Source organism: Thalia democratica, chromosome 8 (genome assembly GCF_965202585.1).
Source record: "Thalia democratica chromosome 8, ktThaDemo2.hap1.1, whole genome shotgun sequence".
Classification (NCBI taxonomy): Eukaryota; Metazoa; Chordata; class Thaliacea; order Salpida; family Salpidae; genus Thalia; species Thalia democratica.
Genome location: NC_139172.1, coordinates 20,116,526 through 20,140,061, shown reverse-complemented (window position 1 = coordinate 20,140,061; position 23,536 = coordinate 20,116,526). Strand labels below are relative to the sequence as shown.

General features: G+C 25.1%; 1 protein-coding gene across 1 annotated transcript; it reads right to left on the bottom strand.

The window, feature by feature from the left end:
- Positions 1–62: 62 nt before the first annotated feature.
- On the bottom strand, positions 63–21,144 carry LOC145842974 (centrosomal protein of 131 kDa-like). Its single transcript, XM_082950446.1, has 18 exons — positions 21,110–21,144; positions 18,953–19,034; positions 18,709–18,766; positions 18,252–18,418; positions 18,092–18,169; positions 17,427–17,552; positions 14,488–14,616; positions 14,181–14,255; positions 14,003–14,107; positions 13,192–13,304; positions 12,099–12,206; positions 11,817–12,009; positions 11,314–11,456; positions 11,175–11,244; positions 10,321–10,428; positions 9,471–9,607; positions 9,326–9,385; positions 63–343 (listed from the first exon to the last, which is right to left on the bottom strand). Exons 1-18 carry the CDS (start codon positions 21,142–21,144, stop codon positions 199–201), a joined length of 1,932 nt encoding a protein of 643 aa, XP_082806572.1. The 3' UTR covers positions 63–198.
- Between the last annotated feature and the right edge of the window lie 2,392 nt (positions 21,145–23,536).

Genomic DNA, 23,536 nt, shown 5'->3' with positions numbered 1-23,536 from the left:
CACAGTGCAAGTAAAAAAATAACTAGATAAATTATAGTATTTTTCAAATAAAAATTTATTTAAAGTTTGCAATGTTATGTGATTAATTTTTTTTTTAAATAGGTAGTTTGCTAAGCTCTTGCTTCAAGACTGTTATTATAATAGAAATTAAGCACTCAGAAATAAGTTGTTATACTTTTAATTAAAACTGAATAAATTTTAAGAATCTCCATTTCCACCGAGTAGTCTTTTCCGTTGATTTTCAAACATTTGTTGAAGGTGATCTGCTCTTTTAGTTGCAGCATCGCATTTGACTTTGATTTGAGAAATTGTTTCATCTTTTGTAGCTATCATTTGTCGCACTCTGTAGATATTACTAATAGTTGAAAAGACAAGTAAAAACTTAACTATTACTTAGTAGTACAACATGGTAAGATAAGCAGTTAACATTTCAAAGGTAAAATTACTGAATATATAGAAAGCCTTTACATGTTATTAGATATATGTATTATAATTTGTAAAACAAAAATTTGTTAGTCTCTCATAAAAGTCTTGTAAGAGTAACCTGTTCAAAAGTTTTTGATAGTTTGTAAGCGAACTCAGCAAGAGTATTATAGTTTTTGATTAGGTATTATTAGTGGAAAATGTAGTATAAATGTAATAAGTTGTTCTTGATTGTAATCAAAAGATAAAGACACTGATAACAAGTGTTTCTTATTATATGATAGAATTTTGTGGTAAAAATAAAATTGCTGAAAGATAAGAATTCTATATATATTTTATCTACTATTGTTAAAATCTACCTATTGTTTTTACTACTAAAATTTTATCTAATGAAAATGATAATTTGAGTTTTTTACTATAGAAATACATGATGTATGCTTTTTAATTTCTCCAGTGGCTTGAATATTATAAAAGTTAGTACTTAAGAAAATTTAAAAAAAAGAACCATTAAAGTTGTACCTAAAACCAGTTAAAATAATATTAAAACATATATTAATTTAAATAAGGTCATGAACTGTAAAAAAACATAAAAGTTGAAAATTATGTGCACACTAGAGACTAGAGTATTAATTTTGTGAATGTCAACACTAGTGATCTACTGAATCCAAAAATTTTAGATACGGCCGGATCCGAGTCTTATTTTCAAATTAGGATTCGGCTGAATCCGAATATTTTAATAATTGGAGACCTTAAAATTTAAGCTGCTTGTAATGTAAATACAATACAAGTTTAAAAATAATAAGTACTAATTATATAACTACTTATTAAGTAAATTAAGTTTGAACAATATTTTAAACGTGTTAATAAATTTTTATTTAAATAACTTATTTTAAAAGCAAACAAAAAAACTTGCTAAAAAAAAACAAGCTACATATACAAGAACTTAGTTTCAATATTTTGATGTCCATACTAGCAACATAAATAGTTAAGTTGTACTTTTGTTATAAAAAATAAATAAAACATTGACAAAGTTTAAACATTTTACGATTAACTTAGAACAGGGTTTCCCAAAGTGGGCGATATCGCACCCCTGGGGGCGATTTTAATAAGTCGGAGGGGCGAATTTTAGGAAAGGGGCGATAACTAGTAAGGGGGCGATTTTGTAGTTTTGGGCAGTCATAAAATTTTTACTTCCTATCTTGTTATATTACTAATTTTAGCTTCCCATTAAATATTTAACCCTGAGGTAAAACTCTTACAAAAAAAAACCATTTTGTTAAGTAAAGTATAGATTTCATTCCGAACATGTAGATAAGAATGTAGAGTTTTCAGAAAACGTCGAGATGAGAAAACAAAACAGTTTAAAATCACAAACATGTTCAAGAAATCTACACAAAGTATTAGAGATGGACAATTAGCTTCTTATTATCTGTTTCTCATAGTTGCTAAACAAGGACTGCCTCACACCATTGGGAAAAAAAAAACGTTTATTCCTGTCTTAAAAATAGTTCTGGAAAAATTCATGCGTTATAAGAACATCAGTAATGTTTTACGTTTTATTCCTTTAAGCAACAATACTGTTAATAGACGTATAGATTAAATGTCAAAATGTGTTGAACAAAAGTTAATTCGAGTGATGTGCAATATTTTTTTTTTGATGCAGGTTGACGAGTCAACTTTAGGGGAAAATAAATGTCTTTTTCTTGTTTGTGTGCGTTTAATAGTTGATGATACAACATACGAAGAACTAGCGTTCTCCCAACTAATAGAAACGCATAGCACAGAAAGGTTTGTGTTTGAAAAATTAGAAAATATTTTAAGTAAATGAAATACCTTCAAAACATCTTATAGGAATTACAACAGATGGTGCTCCGTCTATAATATGAAAGTATCGTGAATTAATCACATATTACAAAGAGATAAACCCTGATATATTTACTATTCATTGCGATATACATCGCCAACATTTAGTTGCAAAAAATTTTAGCGTCCGTTTAAATGACTCATTAAACTTTGTGATAAAAGCTGTCAACAAAATAAAAAGGCATGCTTTACAAAGTCGTCTGTTTAAACAGCTGTACAATGACAATGATGAGGTTTTTGATAAGTTGATAGTGTATACAGAAGTGAAATGGTTATCAAAAGGAAACTGTTTAGAAAGTTTTTGACTTTTTTAAATTCAGTTATTGATTTTTTTTTCTCAAAAAGATAAGGTATTGGCAGACAGTCTTGTTAAAAGAAAAATAGACATTGCTTACATGTCAGACTTATATTTTAAGATCAACAATCTGAACAAAACTTTACAAGGTAAAAACTTGAATTTTGTAAAAGTCAAAAGTTAGATATCCAATTTCAGAAACTAACTTGAACTGTATCGGAAAAATTTCAAAAATAATCAGTTTTCACAGTTTGCAATATTGGAAAACTTAAAACTTCAAATAAGTGAAGGTGAAGTAGAAGTATTTTCAACTCATCTGGAAGAGCTTAAATGTGGTATTGACAAACGGTTTACTGACGTTTTTCAATTAAACGTACCGAAGTGGATTATGGATCCATTCGAAGCAGTTTTTATTGAAGTAATCGTTGACTTACAGGAACGTCTAAAAACTGACCTTGAACTTAAAGTAAATTTTTCCAAAGAACGATATGAAAGCTTTTGGACTCAACAAAAACTAAGACAAAAGTATCTAATCATTTGGGAGGAAGTTAGATTGTTGTTTATAGCTTTTCCTTCTAGCTATGTTGTTGAGAAAGCTTAAAATTCAGTTATCAACTTCTTAAGCAAAAGATATAATCTAGATATTTGTAAAGGAGGTGACTTGAGGCTTTATTTGACTGATTTAGTACCAGATATAGAAAAACTTGCAAGCAGTCATGAAGCTTATCCTTCACATTAGATTAGACTTCAGTTGCAGACATTATTTTCTGAAAGGTCTTCAATTTTAGTTGATTTTTTAAAAGATTTATTATTTAAGCTGGTTTGTATTTTATTTAAGTAGTCTTTTTATAATAAAAATTTTATAAAGTTATTTATTTTACAACAGGTTTGCTTAATGCCTAATTTATATTAACTACGGTAGACTTCCTCTTGAGTTCGCACTTTTTACCCAAAAAAAAGTGCAAATTTATAATTTCTGAAACTTATCTAAATGAAGTATATAACTAAATAAGTGTTAATAAAACAAAAACTTTATTATACTTAATAGCTTATATAGATCAATTATTTTTGATGAATGTTTATTTTATGTTTTAGTGGATTTGACGTTTATTCATAACATTATTGCATTATAACATATTGAAATTTGCCATTTTGTAAAAATAAATGATAATGCATTTTTGAGTTTGCACTTTTTTATTTTGTGCAAAGTGCCAATTTAAGCGGAAGTCTCTTGTATTTATATTGTGTTTTAAAATTATTAACAGTTATGTTTTGACTTGGTTATCTTTGTAGTTTATATTTGTCGTTTTACATTACACTAAAAGTTTTTATAGCATAGTAAGTAAAGTATTTGTTTAAAAGATATTTATTTGATGTTATTATTACTTGTTTAATCTGTATGAGTAAAAAAATATTGTAAACCATTAAAGTTTTTAATTCAAAAAAGATTTTTTGACTTTAAAAGAGTGTAGATTTGAGGTGTCTATTTGAAATGACTTTAACTATTTCACATAAAAGATTCTTAAAGTCAGTTTTAATTTCTTACTTGATTTGTTATTGTTAAAAAATGTGTATATTAAGGAATTTTAAACTATTAGTACAACTGTTTTTTGTTTTATCTTAATTCAAAATATTTTGTCAGTTTATTGTGTTGATAATTTTAATATTTTAACCCTTTTAAGCTTTTAATTTTTAACTATTTTCCTCTGATAAAATTATTTTAGGTTGATAGCTAGAAAACAAATTCATTTTTGAACAGAATTAAATAAGCCATCGAAAAGACTGCTACAATTACAAAACAAAACTTTAATCTAATATATTTTTTTTAATTGACTACTTTCTGTTCACAAAATAAGTGTAAAACCTTTATTTTTATTTTTTAAATTTAAATAAAGAAAATATTGTTAGGATTAAGGTTAAGCTTTTTAAAGGTTATTTCAAGTCAAATACTGTTTCATGGTATTCTACTATGAAACATATAGTTTAAAAAGTTAAAAATTTAATAATAACTAAGTTGCTTATAATATCTTTTAGCATTGAAATTATTTTTTTTTTTGCATTAATAGAAGCTTTTAATAAAACCACTTTTCATGTGAGATAATCAACCAGTCGGTCAAACTTCCTAAAACTAGATCAGCAATGATGTTTTAATATTTATTTTATATTGTGTAAAATAAGCTGTTCATTCTTTTGTAGTTTTTTAATCTATGATAAAGTAATTTTAGAATATACCTATTTATAAAATAATTTAAGTACGTTGTGCGACTTCAATAAGTAACTTAGCATTCACTTCTAAATGTCCGAAATTCGTTATATAAGAGATTATCATAATTTCAGATTTCAGTTAAGATTTTGTATGGGTAACGTACGGTCCAGATCCAGTCAAATTTCGACCCGCTAAGTTACTTGAAAACTACTTGTGCAAAACAAATAAAATTTAGCTTTTTGATACTTAATTACTTTGAAATACGCTTTTAATTTGGTTTTTAGTTCACAAGAGAACTTCCTAGATCACAATAATAATAAATCAATTTATTACAATTTTGCTCCATTTTTTTATTTTCTTATATGTTAGTTTTTTAAGTTATGCAGCCCGCAAGTACATTCTTTTAACAAGTCGACTCTAGAAAGGATTTTTTAGTAAAATGACTTGCTGATTACAAAATTTGTCCACCACTAACCTAAAATTTTTATTAGTTTCAAAACAATTCATATTCAAACAGAATTGGTTACAGATTACAAAAGGCTTTTTAATATTTAAGTATTTTAATACACTTTACTGGGCTTATAAGAAAATAACTGTAAATTATTTTTTCAAGCCCTGTAAATAACTTTGAACATTGCCAAAAAGTGCGTGAATAAGAAGTTCCAGACTAAATGACATTTCGAATACAACTTTTTTGGCTCAAAAGTGCGTACTCAAGAAGAAAAAAGTACTTTATAAACTCATAGGGGCGATTTTTTTTTCAATTGTATGAAAAGGGGGCGATTTAGTAAATGAGTTTATGAAACCCTGACTTAAGAGTTAGCTTGTATTGTGACCATTAACAAAGTGCAATGTAATATAACATGGAGCCGTAATAAATTGAAATATATTACCAACTATAGTAAAGGCATAAGAAAGAATAGGAATTACAATTATTATAAAAGGTTTTTTAATTCCAATTATACCATTACAAAAAAAATTAACCTTAGCGACTGTTTAAAAATATAAAAAAAACTACAATTGCAAAAGATGTCTTTTTTATACTACAAAAGACTGTTCTTGTTTTTTCAAGTTGTGGTGAAGAAATAAAGTTTTTCGCCGGTCTTTAAAAGCAATCAATTACGCTTTTCCACGTACAAATTAACATCTTCAAAAAATAATCTTTCAAAATTTACAGAAGATGATAGTGCAGAAAAATATTTCCATAAAAAGCACGCAAGATTGGTATTTTGTCTTGTTCAAGTTACACCAGACTTTATCCTCTTCAGTTTCTGCATTTAAATTCTCTGTAGCAAAAAGCCCTTTGTTTTTGCTTCAAATTCTTCATCAGTAGAATCCTGTTGCTCGTTGTCCTATGTAGCTGTGTTTGATTCTATTGTAAACAAAGAGTAGTAAGTTGAAAACTTCTTCGGATCAAAATTTACAGAGAGTTGTGGTTTCGGTTTCTCTGGTGGCAATATATGAGAATCACCTTTTATATCAGCCTTGAAAGAGATATGCTTTTTAGCTTTAAATTTTATCTGCTCTTTAGCATAATTTTTGAGGTAAGAAGGAAAAGCGGAAAGTCGATATCGTGGATCAACAGCTGTTGTGATTAGTAGTAATTTGTTGTCATTCATGTTTAAGTTGTTGTTATTGGGGGTGGGAAATAAACAGCCCGCGGGCCGAATCCGGCGCGCAGAGTTAAAATGACCGGCCCCGACCGTTTTTTGAATTACAATGAAAACTGGACCGCAGATGAAAATGATGGCCCACGATAGAAGTGTCCGACCCGCAAAGTTCAACATTACATAGTTTTTATAAAACTTTGTATCATATTTTTACAAGACAAAACTGTAAGATTTTGACATAAAAACATGTTTAAAAATGGCTTTTCAAATTATTGTCTACTGATAAAAAACCATTTTGTCCTAATATTTTGTGTTGTTCTAACTTAGTTGGAATATCTATTTGGCAAATTACCCAAAGCAAAGTGTCTATTAAAATCAGATATTTTACATACCAACCTTTGTCAATTACCATGTCAATTCTATTTGTAGACATTACATAAACACTTGACATGTCTCAATCTAGATCTTAAGTTGTCACGTTTGAGATTTTTTGTGAATTAGAAGGATTCAGAAAAGTGATCAACCGTATCTATAAAATTAGATTCCGGCTAAATCCGAAACTTTTATCTAAGTTAGAATCCAACCGAATCCCGATCTCGATTTAAAATTAGTATCCAATCAGATCCGGATAATATTTTCAAACTAGGATCCGGCCGGTTCCGGATTTAAAAAGGCATTATCCGGATCTGGTAAACCACTAATTTGAAATGCTCCGGCCTGCCAAAGACAAACATTTTCCGGATCTGGCCCGATTGAAAACGTTTCGCAACCCTAGTATAGAATCTTATCTCGCAAGCCTCTCCTATAGTTTTGGCTAAAGTTTTACAAACATTTGATAGTTCTTCTGAATTTTCATTAGTGTTAACAAACTTCGTCAGTGATCTTGCATGCGGCATCACGCTTGAGAGCAATGCATTGTTTTTACTACACTCTGTGACAAAAAAATGTTCGAGCAGTAGAATAATGTGATTAATCAGTTGCCATTCTTTAGCTATAATAATAAAATCTTGATCATTCTTACAGTTAGCCACATAGTACCGGACACCTGACTTTACCTTGTCGAGTCTCTCTAGCATAAGATATGTTGAGTTCCACCTTGTATCCCCATCTTGAACAAAATCAAGGATTTTTGTTTTGTTTGTGCTTTTTAATGTTTCTTGCATTGTCTTGCAAAAAAACATGAACATGATCCTAGGTAATATTCAAACTACTAAGCATATCCTGAATGTAAGTACAAATGTTTTGGCCAGTGTGCTCACCCTCTACTTTCGGGCAAAGCCAAACACGATGTTTGCACTCAAAATTTTCATTCAAGCAATTTTTACGGTTAAACAAATATATGATTTAAAGATAAGTAACAATTAAAGGTTTCCAGTTATTGCTAAAGAGAATGATATAACTTCAATTATTTTAAGATTTTGTTTTCATAACAATCTTTCATTCAAAAAAATAGATCATCAAGCAAAAAAAAAAGTTATAAAAATTAATTAAGATTTTATTATTAATAGATTTTTTTTCTTTAGAACATTGTTTTGAAAATAAAATATTAATATGTTTGAAGCTATAACATATATTTTATAAAGTTAAATTATAAATTAAATATTTAAAAAAATAATAACATAAAAGTATATAGCTAAAAGTATGCAAGCATCTGCTTTAATGTTACATATTTAAGTTGGACTTTTTTTGTATAAATAATTGACCTTTATATGAAAAATCTCAAAAAAAAACAACTTTATATTAACTTAGATTTTTTATTTTAACTAACAGGCTCTCCAAAAATGACACAATAACATAATAGTTTTTTTTTTATATTAGGAAAAAATTTAATTAAAATATATAAGTCTAACTATCCCTGTCATAAGTCATTTATGACGCAATTAAGTTGTTAATCAATAACATCTAAATGGAGACTGGAAACCATATTAACCGAATAAAAGATATTTGAAATAATTACATGGTCTTTGTAAACTAGACCTCCCTACTAAAAGCTATATAAATTTATTCATAAAATATATGTCATAAGTTTTCAAGATAACCTTAATAGAGATATTTAGAAAACAACCCTGGAAGGCCTAGAGCTAAGCAGATAAGATTTAACTGTAGTAAGGTGGCCTGAGTACATATTCTTATATCTACAAGTATATTTATTTTTTATACTCTCGTAAGAGAAAAGCCAAAATGTTATTTGAACCGAAATGAGTTCACGAGCAAACATAAAAAACTAAACATATGATGAATAAGTAAGAGCGGTTATCCAAAAATCTGAGATTAAAAGCCTTAACTATGAACTTAACTTTATTTAAGAGTCTAACAAAAATAATTTATCATAGACTTTATACTGTGTGCAAAACTCTAAATCAAAATTGAGTAGGCTTTTATAAGTGTGAAAAATCACTGATTTATTAACTTAAGCGTGAAATAATTAATTAGTTTTACATTTCATTTAACTTTTGACAAACAATTGAGTAAAATTAAAAAAGTTTAAAGTGGTCTACCAAATCTGAATCCAAATCTTATTTTAAAATTTAAGATTCGGCCGGATCTGAGTCTTTGATTTGGTAGATCACTAGTTAATACTTAAAAAAAAACACTCACTAGGTTTTTAAATTCTTTATACATATGCCGTATTTAAAAAAACATTACCAGGAATATAACTTTATTTCTAAACAAAATAAAAATATTTTGATAATTTCAAAGAAATATTATGCTTCAATTGTATACTTTTTATAAATAAAAGAGCTTGTTAATCTTAATTTTCACCTTAAATAGTTAAGTAAAAAATGAGTTTCTACAAAATGATGATAAAAAAAAAATTAAATATAAGACTTTGAGGTACTGAATAACTAGCCACTTCTTAGATTAATTAACAGCAGAACATTTTTATTTTTATTTGCAAACATTAATTTAATCAACAACAAACCAAACCTTTCATCTATTTTATCCAGCTCTTGAGAATTATTTTCTTTTAAATCTTCTACTTCTTTTCTAATAGTAAAATGAGTTGTTAGAAAATAATTTTGATTAAAAATAAACAATACTACAAAGTATATTTTAAAAGTTTCAATTATACCTCCAATCAGTGTTTGCTTGATGAAGTTGACTTCGGTAGTTCGTCAATTGATTTTGTAATGAGTCGATTTGCTGAACAAATTCTTGTCGCACAACGTCAGTCACGTTACTTCTTTCAGTTGCTAGCTTTTCATTTCTCTGTATTTTTTTTTCGTTTATTAGTTGAGTATTTAAGCTGTCAAAAATTTACCAAAATAAAAGAAAACACAATTTTTATAAAAGTACACCTATAAAACAAACTGAAGGTAGACTACTAACGAATTCTAACAATAAATAGAACGCAGATAACTACAGACTTTAAATATTAAGTTTTAACAATTCTTTTAAAATTTAATAACTTATAATAAATTACAAACTTGTTTAAGTTTAGCTAATAGTACTTTTTATAATTTTCAATATAATTTAAAGCATGTTAAAATAAAACAGCTACATTTTACTATAGTTTACCTTTAGCTAGCAACATTATAAGCCAGATATGTACTTCCTTTCTAAGTAAAACCATAAAAAATCATTTAAAAACAGTAGTTTTATAATAGTGGTTTCAACGCACTTACACAGTTGTCAAAATATAAAAACTGCTTTAATTTAGAACAGCCATCCAATTTTGTAGTTCATTTAAAATTGGATGAACAAAAAAACTTTATAAATATTCTCAAAACAATTTTTAATGATAATAATGAAGTGCAAATTCAATAAATTGAACAAAAAGTGTTCATTGTTTTACATAAATTTGTTTAAAAAAATAAATAATGCGAAGTTTAAAGGAACTAAATTACAAAACATACAGCTTTTGAATATAAATTTTTAAAATCCATGCAAAACTTTACTTTTTTTTATTCATATAATCTTACCTTAGATATCTCATCTATTTCAATATCTTTTGATTTGCAAACTGTTTTTTGACGCATTATTTCTTCTGTAAGCTCGTTTATAGTACTTTTGAGTTTTATGTACTTATCCTAAAAACAGAAATAATTTGAAGATATTTGTACAAACACTGTTTTATTACATTGTCACCAAGTTGTTAGACAAAATTAATTAATTATAAAAAATAAAAATTTACAACACACAAAAATATGGTTACTTGACAATTTAAATTCTTTAAAAAAATTTAACAGCTCATATCTCAAAAATTTATATATATTTGGAAAAAAAAAAACGCTTGTAGATCTAATTTATAAGATTATGGTAGTAAAAATTATGATTTACATGATTACAATTTATACAATTTATATGTATTTATACAATTCATATGATTACATAGCAATTTAAATTCTAGTTATTTAAATTCTTCAAACAAATTTTAAATGGCCACAACTCGAAAAGATGTATATACTTAAAAAAAAAAAAAAAAAGCGTTTGTAGGTGATTAATAAAGTTACAATTGCTTTTAATATTTTAAAAATATTCATTACTTTTTAAAATATGACCTTTTAAACTATTATAAAGAATATGAGTTGTCCGACTTTTAGTAGTCGTGCACCCCAAAAACACGTGTATATGAGTTTCAAAGTTATTTAGAGTTTTAGACTATGCAGTCTAACCTTAATTATCATAATAACGAGTAAAATCGTTTATTTTCAAGCAAATTTTACGGTAATATACTTATTAATTAAAACATATGCCACATAAACTTTATTCGTAAAGAGCAAACGCAATTTTACATAATAATTCAATGCAATATGTTTTAAAGCTAAATAATTACCTGAGTTTCTCTTTCTGATTTTTCACTGTCGATCAGCTCAGTTTCGTATTTCTTCTTTACACGCTTTATTCTAAAATTAAACTTATATATTAAATACATTTAAAAATATTTATTACTTTATTATAATCAAGGTAATTACCTATTTTCGGCAGTTTGTTGCAACTCTTCTCTCTGCTGGTTCATATCTTCTTCAAGTTTTCGCACCACCAAATTTATTTCCTTGTCTCTTTCAATTCGAAGCATTTCTTTTATTTCTTTTTCTTTTTGTTGCATTATAGCTTCCTAAAACAAAAAGACACTATTATTTCTGTTGGACTAGCTTTAGATTTAAGTTTTATAGTTTTAAATTTAAAAATTACAAGAAAAATTTTTACTAGGTCACGGTTTGTTAACAATAAAAAAATTATTTGTGCTAAAAAACATTTTTGTAAACATTATTGTAAATAGATATTTCAATTCTTTACTGATACAAATTATACTAATGTGAAGAGGCAATAAGTTATAAATTAGTATAACTAGCTTGTTTATATTATTGTTAATTATTTAAAAATTAAACTTCAATTTATAAATATATCAAAAAGTAGGTTCACTCTAGAAAAAGTTTTATTTACCCAACTTCATCTGATTCAAAAAAAAACGAACCTGATTTTTAGCAAAGGACTCCTGCCATTGTGTTTTTTCAAATTGCAAGTTTCTCTTCAACCTTCTGATTTCTTCTTCACACTCCACCCTCAGTTCTGTTTGCTTTCTGTCAAAGTCCTGCTTGATGTTTTCAACAGAAATTTCTGAATTTCCTTTCAATTTCATTCTTAATACCTCCAGCTCATTTTCTTTTCTACAAATTTATAATTATGATAAAAAAATTTTTTTGGAGTGTATAGAAGCATAGTTAATTAAAAACAATGAAGTAAAAAAAATATTTACTTTATTTGCCATTTTCTATACTCTTCATTATTTCTGTCTATTTCTTCTTGAAACCTTCTTTTTTCATTATGATGTTTTAATTCAATTTCTTCTAGTTGCCTTTCAAACCTTCAAAAGTATACAAGTTTAAATTAAGATATCAAAGACATAAACAGCGCACAATGCTAAAAATATTAAACCAAGGAATGATAATAAGAAAACAATTTAAATATCTTTTGAAAAATTATCTATCTAATAAAATTTGGGACACGTTCAAAATCCACCCAGTCAAATATGAGAACTGCTTACCGATCGAGGGTAAGGGTTAAGGGTAACAGTGATAGTGAAGAATAAATAAAAAATGAATAAAAAAATGCAAAAAATATATGAAATAAATTAATAAAGAAAGAAAAAAAATCGGGTGGATTTGAACGCGGGTGGATTTTGATTTTATACCTAAAATTTATGATTTTATACACAGAGCTTTAAGAACTTTAATTAAAATAAAATTAAAATTCCCTTTACAATTTATTTGTTTCATGAATTTTATAAACTGTAAAAATGTTAATGCTCAAACGTACTAAACTAAAGCACAAAAACTGTGATTCTAAAAAAATAAAATTTTAATTAAAAAAAAATAGTTTAAAATTTTAACAAATAAACAAAAAATAATGTATAAAAGTATATCGAAAGATAAGACCTAACATTTTCATATTAAACTTTTATTGTTAAGTGTTGAGATTACAAGCTAAAAAGTTTTTTTATTTTCATTATGATGTTGTTTGTTTAAAAATAAAAACTCGTAGAACTAATTTATGTGTACAAAATTACAACTACAAGGGTTTTAATAATTTTTTTTTCTCACAATACTAATTAAAGCTTCTTCATAACAAATAAATGATAAGTTTTTCTTTTATTTATTTTAGTTCTATAACTTTTTAGTAAAACTTAAGTTTTAGTGTAAACATATATATGACAGTAAAAGTTATCAATCATTTAAATATTTTTTGAAAATGCACATATAAAATCAAGTTAAACACAAATGTATCTTTAAACTGTAGTAATTGTTTTAAAACAAAAATATTTCCAGATAGTAAAAAAAAATGTTATAAACCTTTGTCTAGCAATTTCTACTTCTCTTTTACAAGCAGACTCTTGATCACTCTGAGCTTGAACTTTGTATGTCTGCTTCCAATTGTTTAACTCTATTTCCATTGAAGACTTAACCTGTTTAAGTTAAACTTCTTCATCAGGATTCAATTCATTACAAATGCTATTAAAACTAAAGTAAAGAATTGAAAAAACTTAAGTTATGCAAAAAAATGTCAACTATCTTTTATCTACCATTTTGAGATTTTGTGCTTTTAGATTACATAATTTCAAAATTAAAATGTTTTAAAAGGTTTTTTAGTATTTTTTATATAATATTAAGATAGTTTGAAACTTTTAAACAAACTTATTTTAGCAATAAACTCTTAATAATTTTTTTTTTAAGTGTTAATTCTAATTGAACGACAAAAAGCGCTCAAAAATGTTGATCTATAGACTTGGTGTACGAAAAAACCTTTCTGTTATCGAGTCATTATGACTATTATGGTACAATTTAATGTCTTGTCCAGAGCAAATGTTAAAGGTATCATTGAGTATTTAAACAACACTAGCAATCTAATTTTGATAAAATTAAAAGTAACCAAAAGTAAAACTTAAAGACTTTTTAAGATTTATAAAACATAATGACTAAAATGATATTGTTGCAAAAAATTCGGGTTTATCTTTACTTAAATTTATTTTTAAAATCACTTAATAATAAATGAGAAAAAACCTAAATACCATTCAAAATAAATTTATAAGAGTAATTTATTTACAATAGTAGTTAAAATTGAAAATAAAATACTTTAAAATATAAAAAACAGTAAAACATTGACCTGTGTAAGTTGTGATTTGTGAGATAGTTCTTGTTGCTCTAAAGCATCTTTATGCTTCAACATTAATCGCTGTATTTCGGGTTCAAGTCCCTTTACGGTGAGCTCCTAAAACATTTTAATAATTAAAGACTAAAAAAACTAGTGTAAATTTAATTTAGTACTATGCAATAAAGCTTACTTTTATTTTGTTTGTCTTTTCCTTTATCCATTGCTCTCGGAAAATTTTCTCTGAAGCTACTACATTTTGCTTAATCTATAAACAATAAAATGTTTCATTTTATTTATTTTTATAATAGGTAAATATATTAAACTACACATTTTATTCTCTTTGAGTTAGTAGTAGCACCAAATTAACAGATAGACTTTGAAAATGGTATTTTTGAAAAGAATAGATAAAACTTAAAATTCAATGTAATAATAAAATCTATTTAGACTAGAATTATTAACAAAAATTTTAATTAAAACATTAATTGTAGTAAACCGACTTTTTTGGTTTCAACTTTGTGTGAGTCATTCAAATGTTTAATTTTTCTCTGGTATTTGTCATCTATAGTTTTTAATTCTTTTACAAAACCTTCACACTTTGCGTTAAGAACTTTTTTGTCATCGATTAGCTGTTAATCAAAAAAAAAAAAATTATACTAAAACTTAAGCCAAGTTAAATAAAATTATTAGTCAAATTATAGAATCTTTGAATAATAGTTTTTAGAATAAAATATTTTTTGAGTAAACTAAACTTAAATCATAAAAGTATTTCAAGTTTATAAACAAACTAGGTGTAAGAAAAAATAAATTAATGATTTAAAATAACAATTCATGGTTTAAATTAACATTTAATAAAAACTTTAATAAGTATAACTAAAGCTCTTAATTATTACTGTTAGATTTCAATAAAATGTTAAGCAATATCAAAAGTTAAAAATGTATTACTATAACTTTTGTAAGTTTAATCTACTTCTTTTTGTGTTTTAAATACTGACAAAACGAAATATTTTTTCACTATGATAAGGTACTAGGATAGTTTAATAAAGAAAATTTGTTTTAAATATTTTTTAGTAATTTAAAGACATAAAGTCTACTATTGGATATAAAATCAAACAGATATAAAAGATTAACTTTGTGTGTAAGACTGAACAGTCTTTAAAGTTTTTGGAAACAAGTTATTATAAAAACAAACAAGTCTGAACTTAATAAAGGTTTTTTTTTTCTAGGATCTAGATAAAACGAGCATTAACTTCTCGAAGTCCTTTAGACATATTAAATTCAAGAATGCATTTTGAAAGAGTCAATCATATTAATATTCAGCCTTTATTTTGGCATAATCGTTCAAAGCAAGGAATTACTACTTATATTTTGATTACTGAGAATTGGGGTTAACTGCTGTTAGCTACCTTGTTTGTATTTATAATGTATTTGGTGTGAATTGTATTATGACAGATAGATTTTATGTAGATTTAGATTAGTTTTATAGTGTTCAACAAAGAGTTTCATTTAATCAGCACTTTTTTAGTTCATGTACTAATTAAAGTATAAAACCAAAATAAAAGACTAAGTCTTTTAATGTTTCCCATATTAGCAGTAAAATCAGCACTTTAAGTAGATCACGTTCAAAAAAGGCATCAGTATCTTTCACTTTAAGTTTATGCTACAACTATAACAACGACCCAACCAACTTTCAAAGCTTACAAAGCCAATTTAATTAATAATTAGAGCGAACTAAGCTTAGATAGATGCAGGTTACACTTTCTATTGAAACTTAGTTTTTAATAAAATATTATGCTTTTTTATTCTCTGTCAGTTTAAAATTTCCAGCAAGCTTCTTTAATTTGACTATACTTCTAAATACAGTAAGACGTACTTAAAAAGAATAAACAAAAGGTTAAAAAATTAAACTTCATTATAAAAATCTGAGATAAAAAAAAATTCATTAGGCCAAAATAATTGTAGAAAAGCATAACTTTCATATGTTTATTTACAGGTAATCTTATAATAAAAAAAAATAAAAATTTAATTTTTATTGTAAAGTTAGCTACATTAATTGTGAAAACTTATCTCATACATTCAAATTAAATTTTACTTTTAAAGAACAATTTTAAAATAATGAGCTTTTTGAGTTTACAATACTATAGAAAGACGAATTAGAAACAAAACATATTTTTAATACAAAACTAACATGTTGTAAGTAAATATTATTTAAATTCTTTCTTGAAATTAATGAGACTACTTTTACTGCAAGTCATATTGAGTGTTAGAGATATAAGTTACATTGTTTATTTAGAATCAAGAGCAAAACGAAAAAGTTCAAATCTTCAAATTAAAGTGCCTCTTCAGCAAGTTTCAAGTTTGTTATTGACTATAAAGGAGGAATATTTAGTCTTGTAAAATTATTTTTTTATCAAGCAGATTTTAAGCCTATTAAATTTTGAATTTTTTTTTTTGAAGGTTTTTCTAAGTATGTTTACTCATAAGATAACAAGTTTTGTAATTTTTTAGTATTGGATGATTGGTTTTACAATATATTAATTATAGTTTATTTGTTAGTTATAGTTCGCGCGTTTTAACAGTATATATTTTAATTGGTAATTTTGTCTTTGCAGAGTAGATTAATTGAAATTTCGTTCATAAATCTAACTTTTGTAAAGTTTAAATCACTACAAGTGCGTTAGTGAACAGTTTTACAAAAAAAAAAACGAATTTTCATAATAAAACTGATTTTCTTTATTTTTTTAAGGCCCTTTTTATTTGCTATAGCGTCTTAGTCTATTACTAAAGTTCGTTTATTAATTTGAATAGCTTTCTTTGAACATGGTACTTGTCAATCCGATGTAGATTTTTGTACCACTGCTTGTGTTTATTGTAACTTTGGAATTAGGTTAGGTGAAAAGCAGCCTTTGAACAAAACTATCAAAATTGTCCTGGACAAAATTGTCCGTGGTGGGCGACTCAATAACTGAAAGGTTTTTTCGTGCATCAGGTCCTAGGACCAAACATTTTGAGCGATATTATTTTGTCATTCAATAAACTATAAAATTTTCAAAACTAAATATAGGACTACAACTAGAAATTAAAAGTTCTTTGCAGAAAACAAACCAATTTAAAAAGTTATCAACTTGAATCCTTGTGAAAGAAATAAAAAGGAATATTTCTCAAGAAATTAAGATAATAAAATGCATTTATTAAAAGACTATCTTAAAATTTTCGCAATAACTCACACAAAGGAATAAAAATAGCCATTTACTGAACACAACTTGTAAAAATGACAAAAACAATTTGTAAATAGTATTTAGACAATAATAGCTTTTGAAGTCATTTCGTTGCATCTAAAATCTATATGCTTCACGTACTTAAACGAAAACTGTGTTCTATCAAAAAATTTTTTTGATAGAACACAGTTTCTTATTTTCTTATTTTGTTCAATCAAAACCTGATCAATAAAAGTAAGATGTCGTTGTATAGTTGCTTCATATTGTTGTTTTTGCATTTTTAATTTTCGCTGCAAGTCAGCATCCTGAAGTTTATTCTGTTCTACCATTGATAACTTTTGTTCCGCCTAAAAAATCGAAGACAGTTGTTTAACTAAATATTTTCATAGGTCTGTTTGTAAAAGTGTTATCATAACAAGTCAACAAATTTAAAACATTTTAAAACTTTAAAAGCCTATTTACTAGGTTAAGCATAATAAATAAAACTTTTTTTTTTTCTACGATAATGTATAAAATAATTTCTTTATGAAAAGTAAGACTAATAAACTTTTTTTAAGAATATAAGTACAAAGTAAAAACAAATATAGTTGTAATTTATACTTCGATAAAACTTCTTAATAATTAACAAGCTTCAGATTCAAAATACAAAGCTATATTTTTTAACTCAAAAACTGATTTAACTACAAACAAACAAAAACTTTCAAGAACATAAAAATAAAACATTAACTCCTTTATATCATTGATAGTACCAATTTATATTGCAAATATTGTCTAAATCGAAATATTTTACTGTTAAGTTAACTTTAACACTAAGAAAATTAACTGTCATAAAAGGTAAAACTTTACGGAGTTTGTATTAGTTTAAGATACAAATAAATTAGCTTACTAGTTCTTTTTCGAGCAAGTGTACGTTTTTCTTCTTTTCCTCGAAGTTCAATTTCATTTTCAACATAGCTTGTGTAACCTGTTTTAACACATTCATAGTTTAAAACGGAAACACAGTAAAATTTTCAAATTTAGTCATTTTAGGTTTTTTTAATACCAACTTGAGAAGATTGTTCCTCGAGTTTGTTTTCCACTTCACTGCCCCAATGTGACTTTTCAATTGTGACATCATCATCTTCACAAGACTGAAACTCGACATTATCCAAGTAACTCATGAGACTCGACAGTTTAGCTTGAGTTGTGATTCTACTTGTGCTGCTCTTAACGCCTTCAATTAAAAAGTTAAAACTAAAAACTACCTTTAAACTTTTTGGTGTCAAATTAAAAAAAGTTTAACATTGCATAAAAATAAAATTAACCTGATGTATATTTTTTTATTTATAAACAATGTTAATAAGAAGTTTACAGAAAACAAACATTTAAAACTATTCAGTGTCTTAAATTATGTGTTTTTAAGAAGATTTGTTGAATTTAAAAATGTATAACACGTATCAACAACTAACTAGACAAATATTAATAACAACTACTAAGTTAAAATAATGTTGATTAAAAAAATACCTGTAAGCTCAGTTTTAGACTTTTCAGTATTAATGATTTCTTCATTGTTAGATTGTTTCTGAAAAATTAATGACTGATTTAAGTTAATATTACTATCAAGAAAAATTTAAGTACTATGTAAAAAAATTGTATACAAATTGTACTCAAAAAATGTAATTAAAAGTTCTAGTAAACTATAAAAAAGATTTTATTTTAAATTAAGGAACTTAATGTTGATTTTTTCAAAAGTAAATTTTCAACAAACCTCTTTTGGTACTTTTTTACTATGACTTTCATTAATATCTTTATCAACGTCACATTGTCTACTACTTAGATCACCACTGCTGCTTTAAAATATAATTTCATCTTAAAAAAAATATAAAAAATAATAATAGCAAGCTATTATCTAAAAATTTACAAAGCATTAATTTAAGGTGAAACAGGAAAAATACCTATTCTAACAGTACTAACTTTTTGTATAATTTAAAACATATTAAATATTAAGAATTTTACAATAAGCCAGCTTTTGATAAACAAAAAAGTTCACTTGAAACCATTAGGTACGTGTGGTATTTATGTTAGGGGGTGTCAAAAATATGCAAATAATTTCAAAACCCTGAACTTTTTCTTTTTAAAACTATTTAAGTAACATAAAAATACTACAACTAAAACAAATTGTTTGTTAATAAAAATTAACTTAAAATATATTAAAACTTCAAGTTTTATAACATTTTATAAAGCATTTTTTTTTAGTTGGAGCATCTGCTTCTATGCCCCACCCAACGCGACGCCCCTGCTTGAAACCATTAAGATCGAAATTCTAGAACTAAGGTAAGAAAAATTCAAGTTGGAATTAACTATAGAGGTTGTATGAAACTAAAAATTGTTTTGTGAGAACCTTGCTAATACTTTGTCTACTTGAACTTGATGAACAGTTGTAAAAGTATTCAAAATATGTAGGTAAACATTTCTTTTAACCAATGTGAGTTTTGTACTGTTTATTAATTTTACAAAAAAAAAATCATTGTATTTAAAAATATTTAGTTAATAAAAAAAGTAACTAAAAATTTAGTTGTAAAAAAACTTAAAAATGGTTTATAAGATTTAAACTTACTAAAGCAATTAAGAAAACTCTCAAAAATTGTAACTATAAGATCAACAAAAAACATCGGCTAAAGTCTGAAGAGCAGAAGTAACTATAAGATCTGCTAACTTGTTATACAATTGTACAGCAGTTTGTTAATATCTTAAAAAACATTTCGTCAACAAAAGGTTCCTTTTTATTTCTAAAAAATTAGAAAAATTGTTTGTTTAATAGATATTAATTAAAACTTATATGACATTTTAATAGAAATTTAAAACCTTTGATAGACAGTACTTTTGTGTAAATATAATGAATATAAACTTTTTGTGAAAAAATATAAACTTGGGGATTTATAAAAACCTCAATTGCCAGAAAATTTGAATTTTTTATTGGTTTATTTTTTCTATTCATTGCAAACTACTTAAACTAAAAGAAAAAAATAACTAAAAGATTAGCCTCATTTACTTATTTTTTATGTTAGATAGAAATTTATAAAATTAAAACAATAAAAATTCTAAATCATTTAGTATCCATAAAACCCTTAAATAATATAAACTATATTTTTACTTATGATATAGGAGCTTTTTATAACAAAACACAATTTTAAGTTTTTATTTTAAGCAACTTTTTTAAAACTGTAGAATGAAAAAGTCTTTGGTTAAGTTTTTGTCTAAAACTTTCCTTATGTCTAAAACTTTCTTAATGCCTAAAAAGATGTACTGTAGAAACTAACTTTAAATTTATTAATAACGTAAACATACATTTATTTAAAAATTAAAAGCCCTATAGAATTAATTTTCAGGTCTATAAATGACTTTAAAAAAAAACCTTGTAGATACTTTGGAAGTAATGCATGAGCTTGTTTCTGAAACACATTCCTATAAATGTTAACTATTATTAAAAAAGTATTTTATGTTAACTTTGTATTTATACACTAAAAAAGCTTCTAAATCTTATTAATTGAAAAAGCAGCTGAAAAATTAGTTATGAGTTGTCTATTTTAATTTCTAATTAGATATGATAAATAAAAACTATTATTAAATTTATTAAAAAAAACACACTAATCAAAATTACTGAATAGCATGAACTCTATGTTGTTTAATTTAAACTTTAAAAATAAGGGTTTAAATAAAATAAAAAAATAGGATAACGTTTATTTTAATTATAAATGGTATTTACAGTTGTGTATAGTATAAAAAATTACAGTTTTAAAACTATTTAAAGCAATAAAAAAGAGTAAAAACATGATGAATTAAACTTTAGTAATTTTTCTATAGTTTGATGAATTTACTTTTTGAACAATAATTTAATTTAGAGTTTAACTGAATTTTTAATTACCTCAATATTGCTAATTGAAATTCTTCCTTGAGCATTTAATTCCTGTTTAAAAAAATAAAAAGCTTATTTTTAACAGTAAATTGTTCTTTTATTTTTGTTTAAAAATTCATATTTTATTTTTAATATCAAACGATAATATTAACTATGAAAAAAAAAGCATTTAAGAATCACAACATTTTTAAAGGTTAAGCCCTTAAGCATAGATAAAGTAAAGGATTTTTTTTGAATTTTCTTAATTTTTTATCATATAAAACTAAAGTTTGTTTATAATTTCTGCTTTTTACATTAACTTTAATTATATTAAAATTATAGTATTCCAAACAACTAAAACCATAGTTAAAACATTTAAATTTTTTTTATCATAAGTGTTTACTCTGTCTATCTGTAACTTTAAAAAGAACAAAACCAGGTAATATGTTTCAAAAACAATTGCTGAATGATGAAGAGCACAATATAGTGCTATTAAGAAACTTAGATTGTCATGTTATTGTAACAAAAACACCTGTTACACTTACCGTTTCGTTTTTTAAATCATTACAAAAGAGTTAACTGTTGAAGTGGAAAAATTTCAAAGTTTTCTGTAACATGACAAACTTTATTAAGCAGAAATTGGGACAAGGAAGTGTAGAGTATTTTGAAAGAGATAGTTGAAAATTTATCTTGAAAACTCAAGGCAGGGCAGACCCACCAGCTCAAAGGGAAGGAAGCATAATCAAAGATTGCAAAAAAATGGGTTTTTGTTTTTGAATAAGGATAGGAAAACTACACCATCGAATCTATTGACTATCCATGTTAATATATAGTCAACAATATGTTTAGTACTTGGTTACTGTGCTTACTAGAATTTCAATGCAGTTTGTTGGTAGTATTTTTATCACATTTGTACTTTAGTTACATTTTGTATATAAACCATTTAACACAATTCTGTTAAATGTAAAGTATTTATCTGGCTTCCATCTAAACCTTTGTATACTTATAATAACCGTAAGTAATCATGATATCTAAGTGCAGCATTAACTGTATCAACAACCAACCTAACATTCTTATTTTTGATAATGGTTTTAATATTACCAGATAATTACCATAAAAATATTCACATAAATTTTTGTTAGCAATTTTAATCAACCAAAAGTATCTAATGTGAAATATTTTTAAAGGAAACTTGTATTTAACTACTTACTTATTTTAAGACTCCTATTTCTGTTTTATGGAACAATTAGTAACCATTCAAAGTCTAATGGGTACTATGATTGTTACTATATAACAAAACTTAAGTTTATTAAATTACATACATTTGTAGATGAAATTTTATACATATTGATTATAAAATATTTTGAACTTATTTAGTTTGTAGACTACTTTGTTTATAATATTAATTACTTTTAAAGCATTTTTTCTTGCTAGTTTTGATTTTTCTTCTCTTCTTCTTTTCTTTTTCATTAATAAGTCTTTTTCATCCCTATTGTCCATTATTAACTGAAGAAATTTGTTTTTAATTCAATTGAGTTAGTTATTTAATTTCTGTACAAAAACAAACTTAGTAACAAGTTTACAAGACTTTTTCTTTAAAAAATTATTTAACAAAATTTATTAAGTTTTTTTTATAATTAAATAAATAAATATACTAAAGAAAGTACGCCACTGTAAATAGTGGAAAAGCGTTTAAACTTTATTGTATTTATAGTAACATATCAATAAATGTTAAAAGAGATATTAAGTAGTGTTTTTTTTTTACAAAAATGTTATGTACTGAAAAACTATCAATTTAAAAAAATGTTGTTATTTAGTTTTAACTTTTTATTTATTTAATGGTATACAGATTTCTATTTAAGTTTAAAAATTTGAGTCATTTATATAAAAAGTAATGAAACAAAATTCTAATAATTTTAGAATTTTATCAAACTTGTTCTATATCTTTATCACCTTTTCAAAGTTTTTAATTTTTTTTGTTTCTTTTTTAATTTGTTTTAAGAATAAATTGCAAACGAATGAGATAGTAATGACATTTAAAAAAGTTGCAATATTAAAACATGCTGATTACAAAAAGTTTTATAAAAAAACTAACATTACTATCTGAAAAATTTTAACTTTCTAACAACATTATTTAAATTTATAAAAAAAATTGGAAAAAATCATTTTTAATAAGATAGTTATATGTTTTCTAGTTAACATTACACAACCTTAAATTTTTATTTACTGTCTTGAAATTTCAAACAGTTTAAAACTTTATAAAACAAATTTCAACTGTACATGTAAAATGGGGATTACCAACTTTTTAAGTCTACAAGTAGTAATTTACTTGTAAAAATATTTGGTGGGCTACATTTATTTGGAAAAAAGTATTAGTAGAATAAGTGAATTTGTTAATTTAAACTTTAGAATCAATAAAATAAAGTTGCTTTTTAAACACTATAATCTTTATATTAT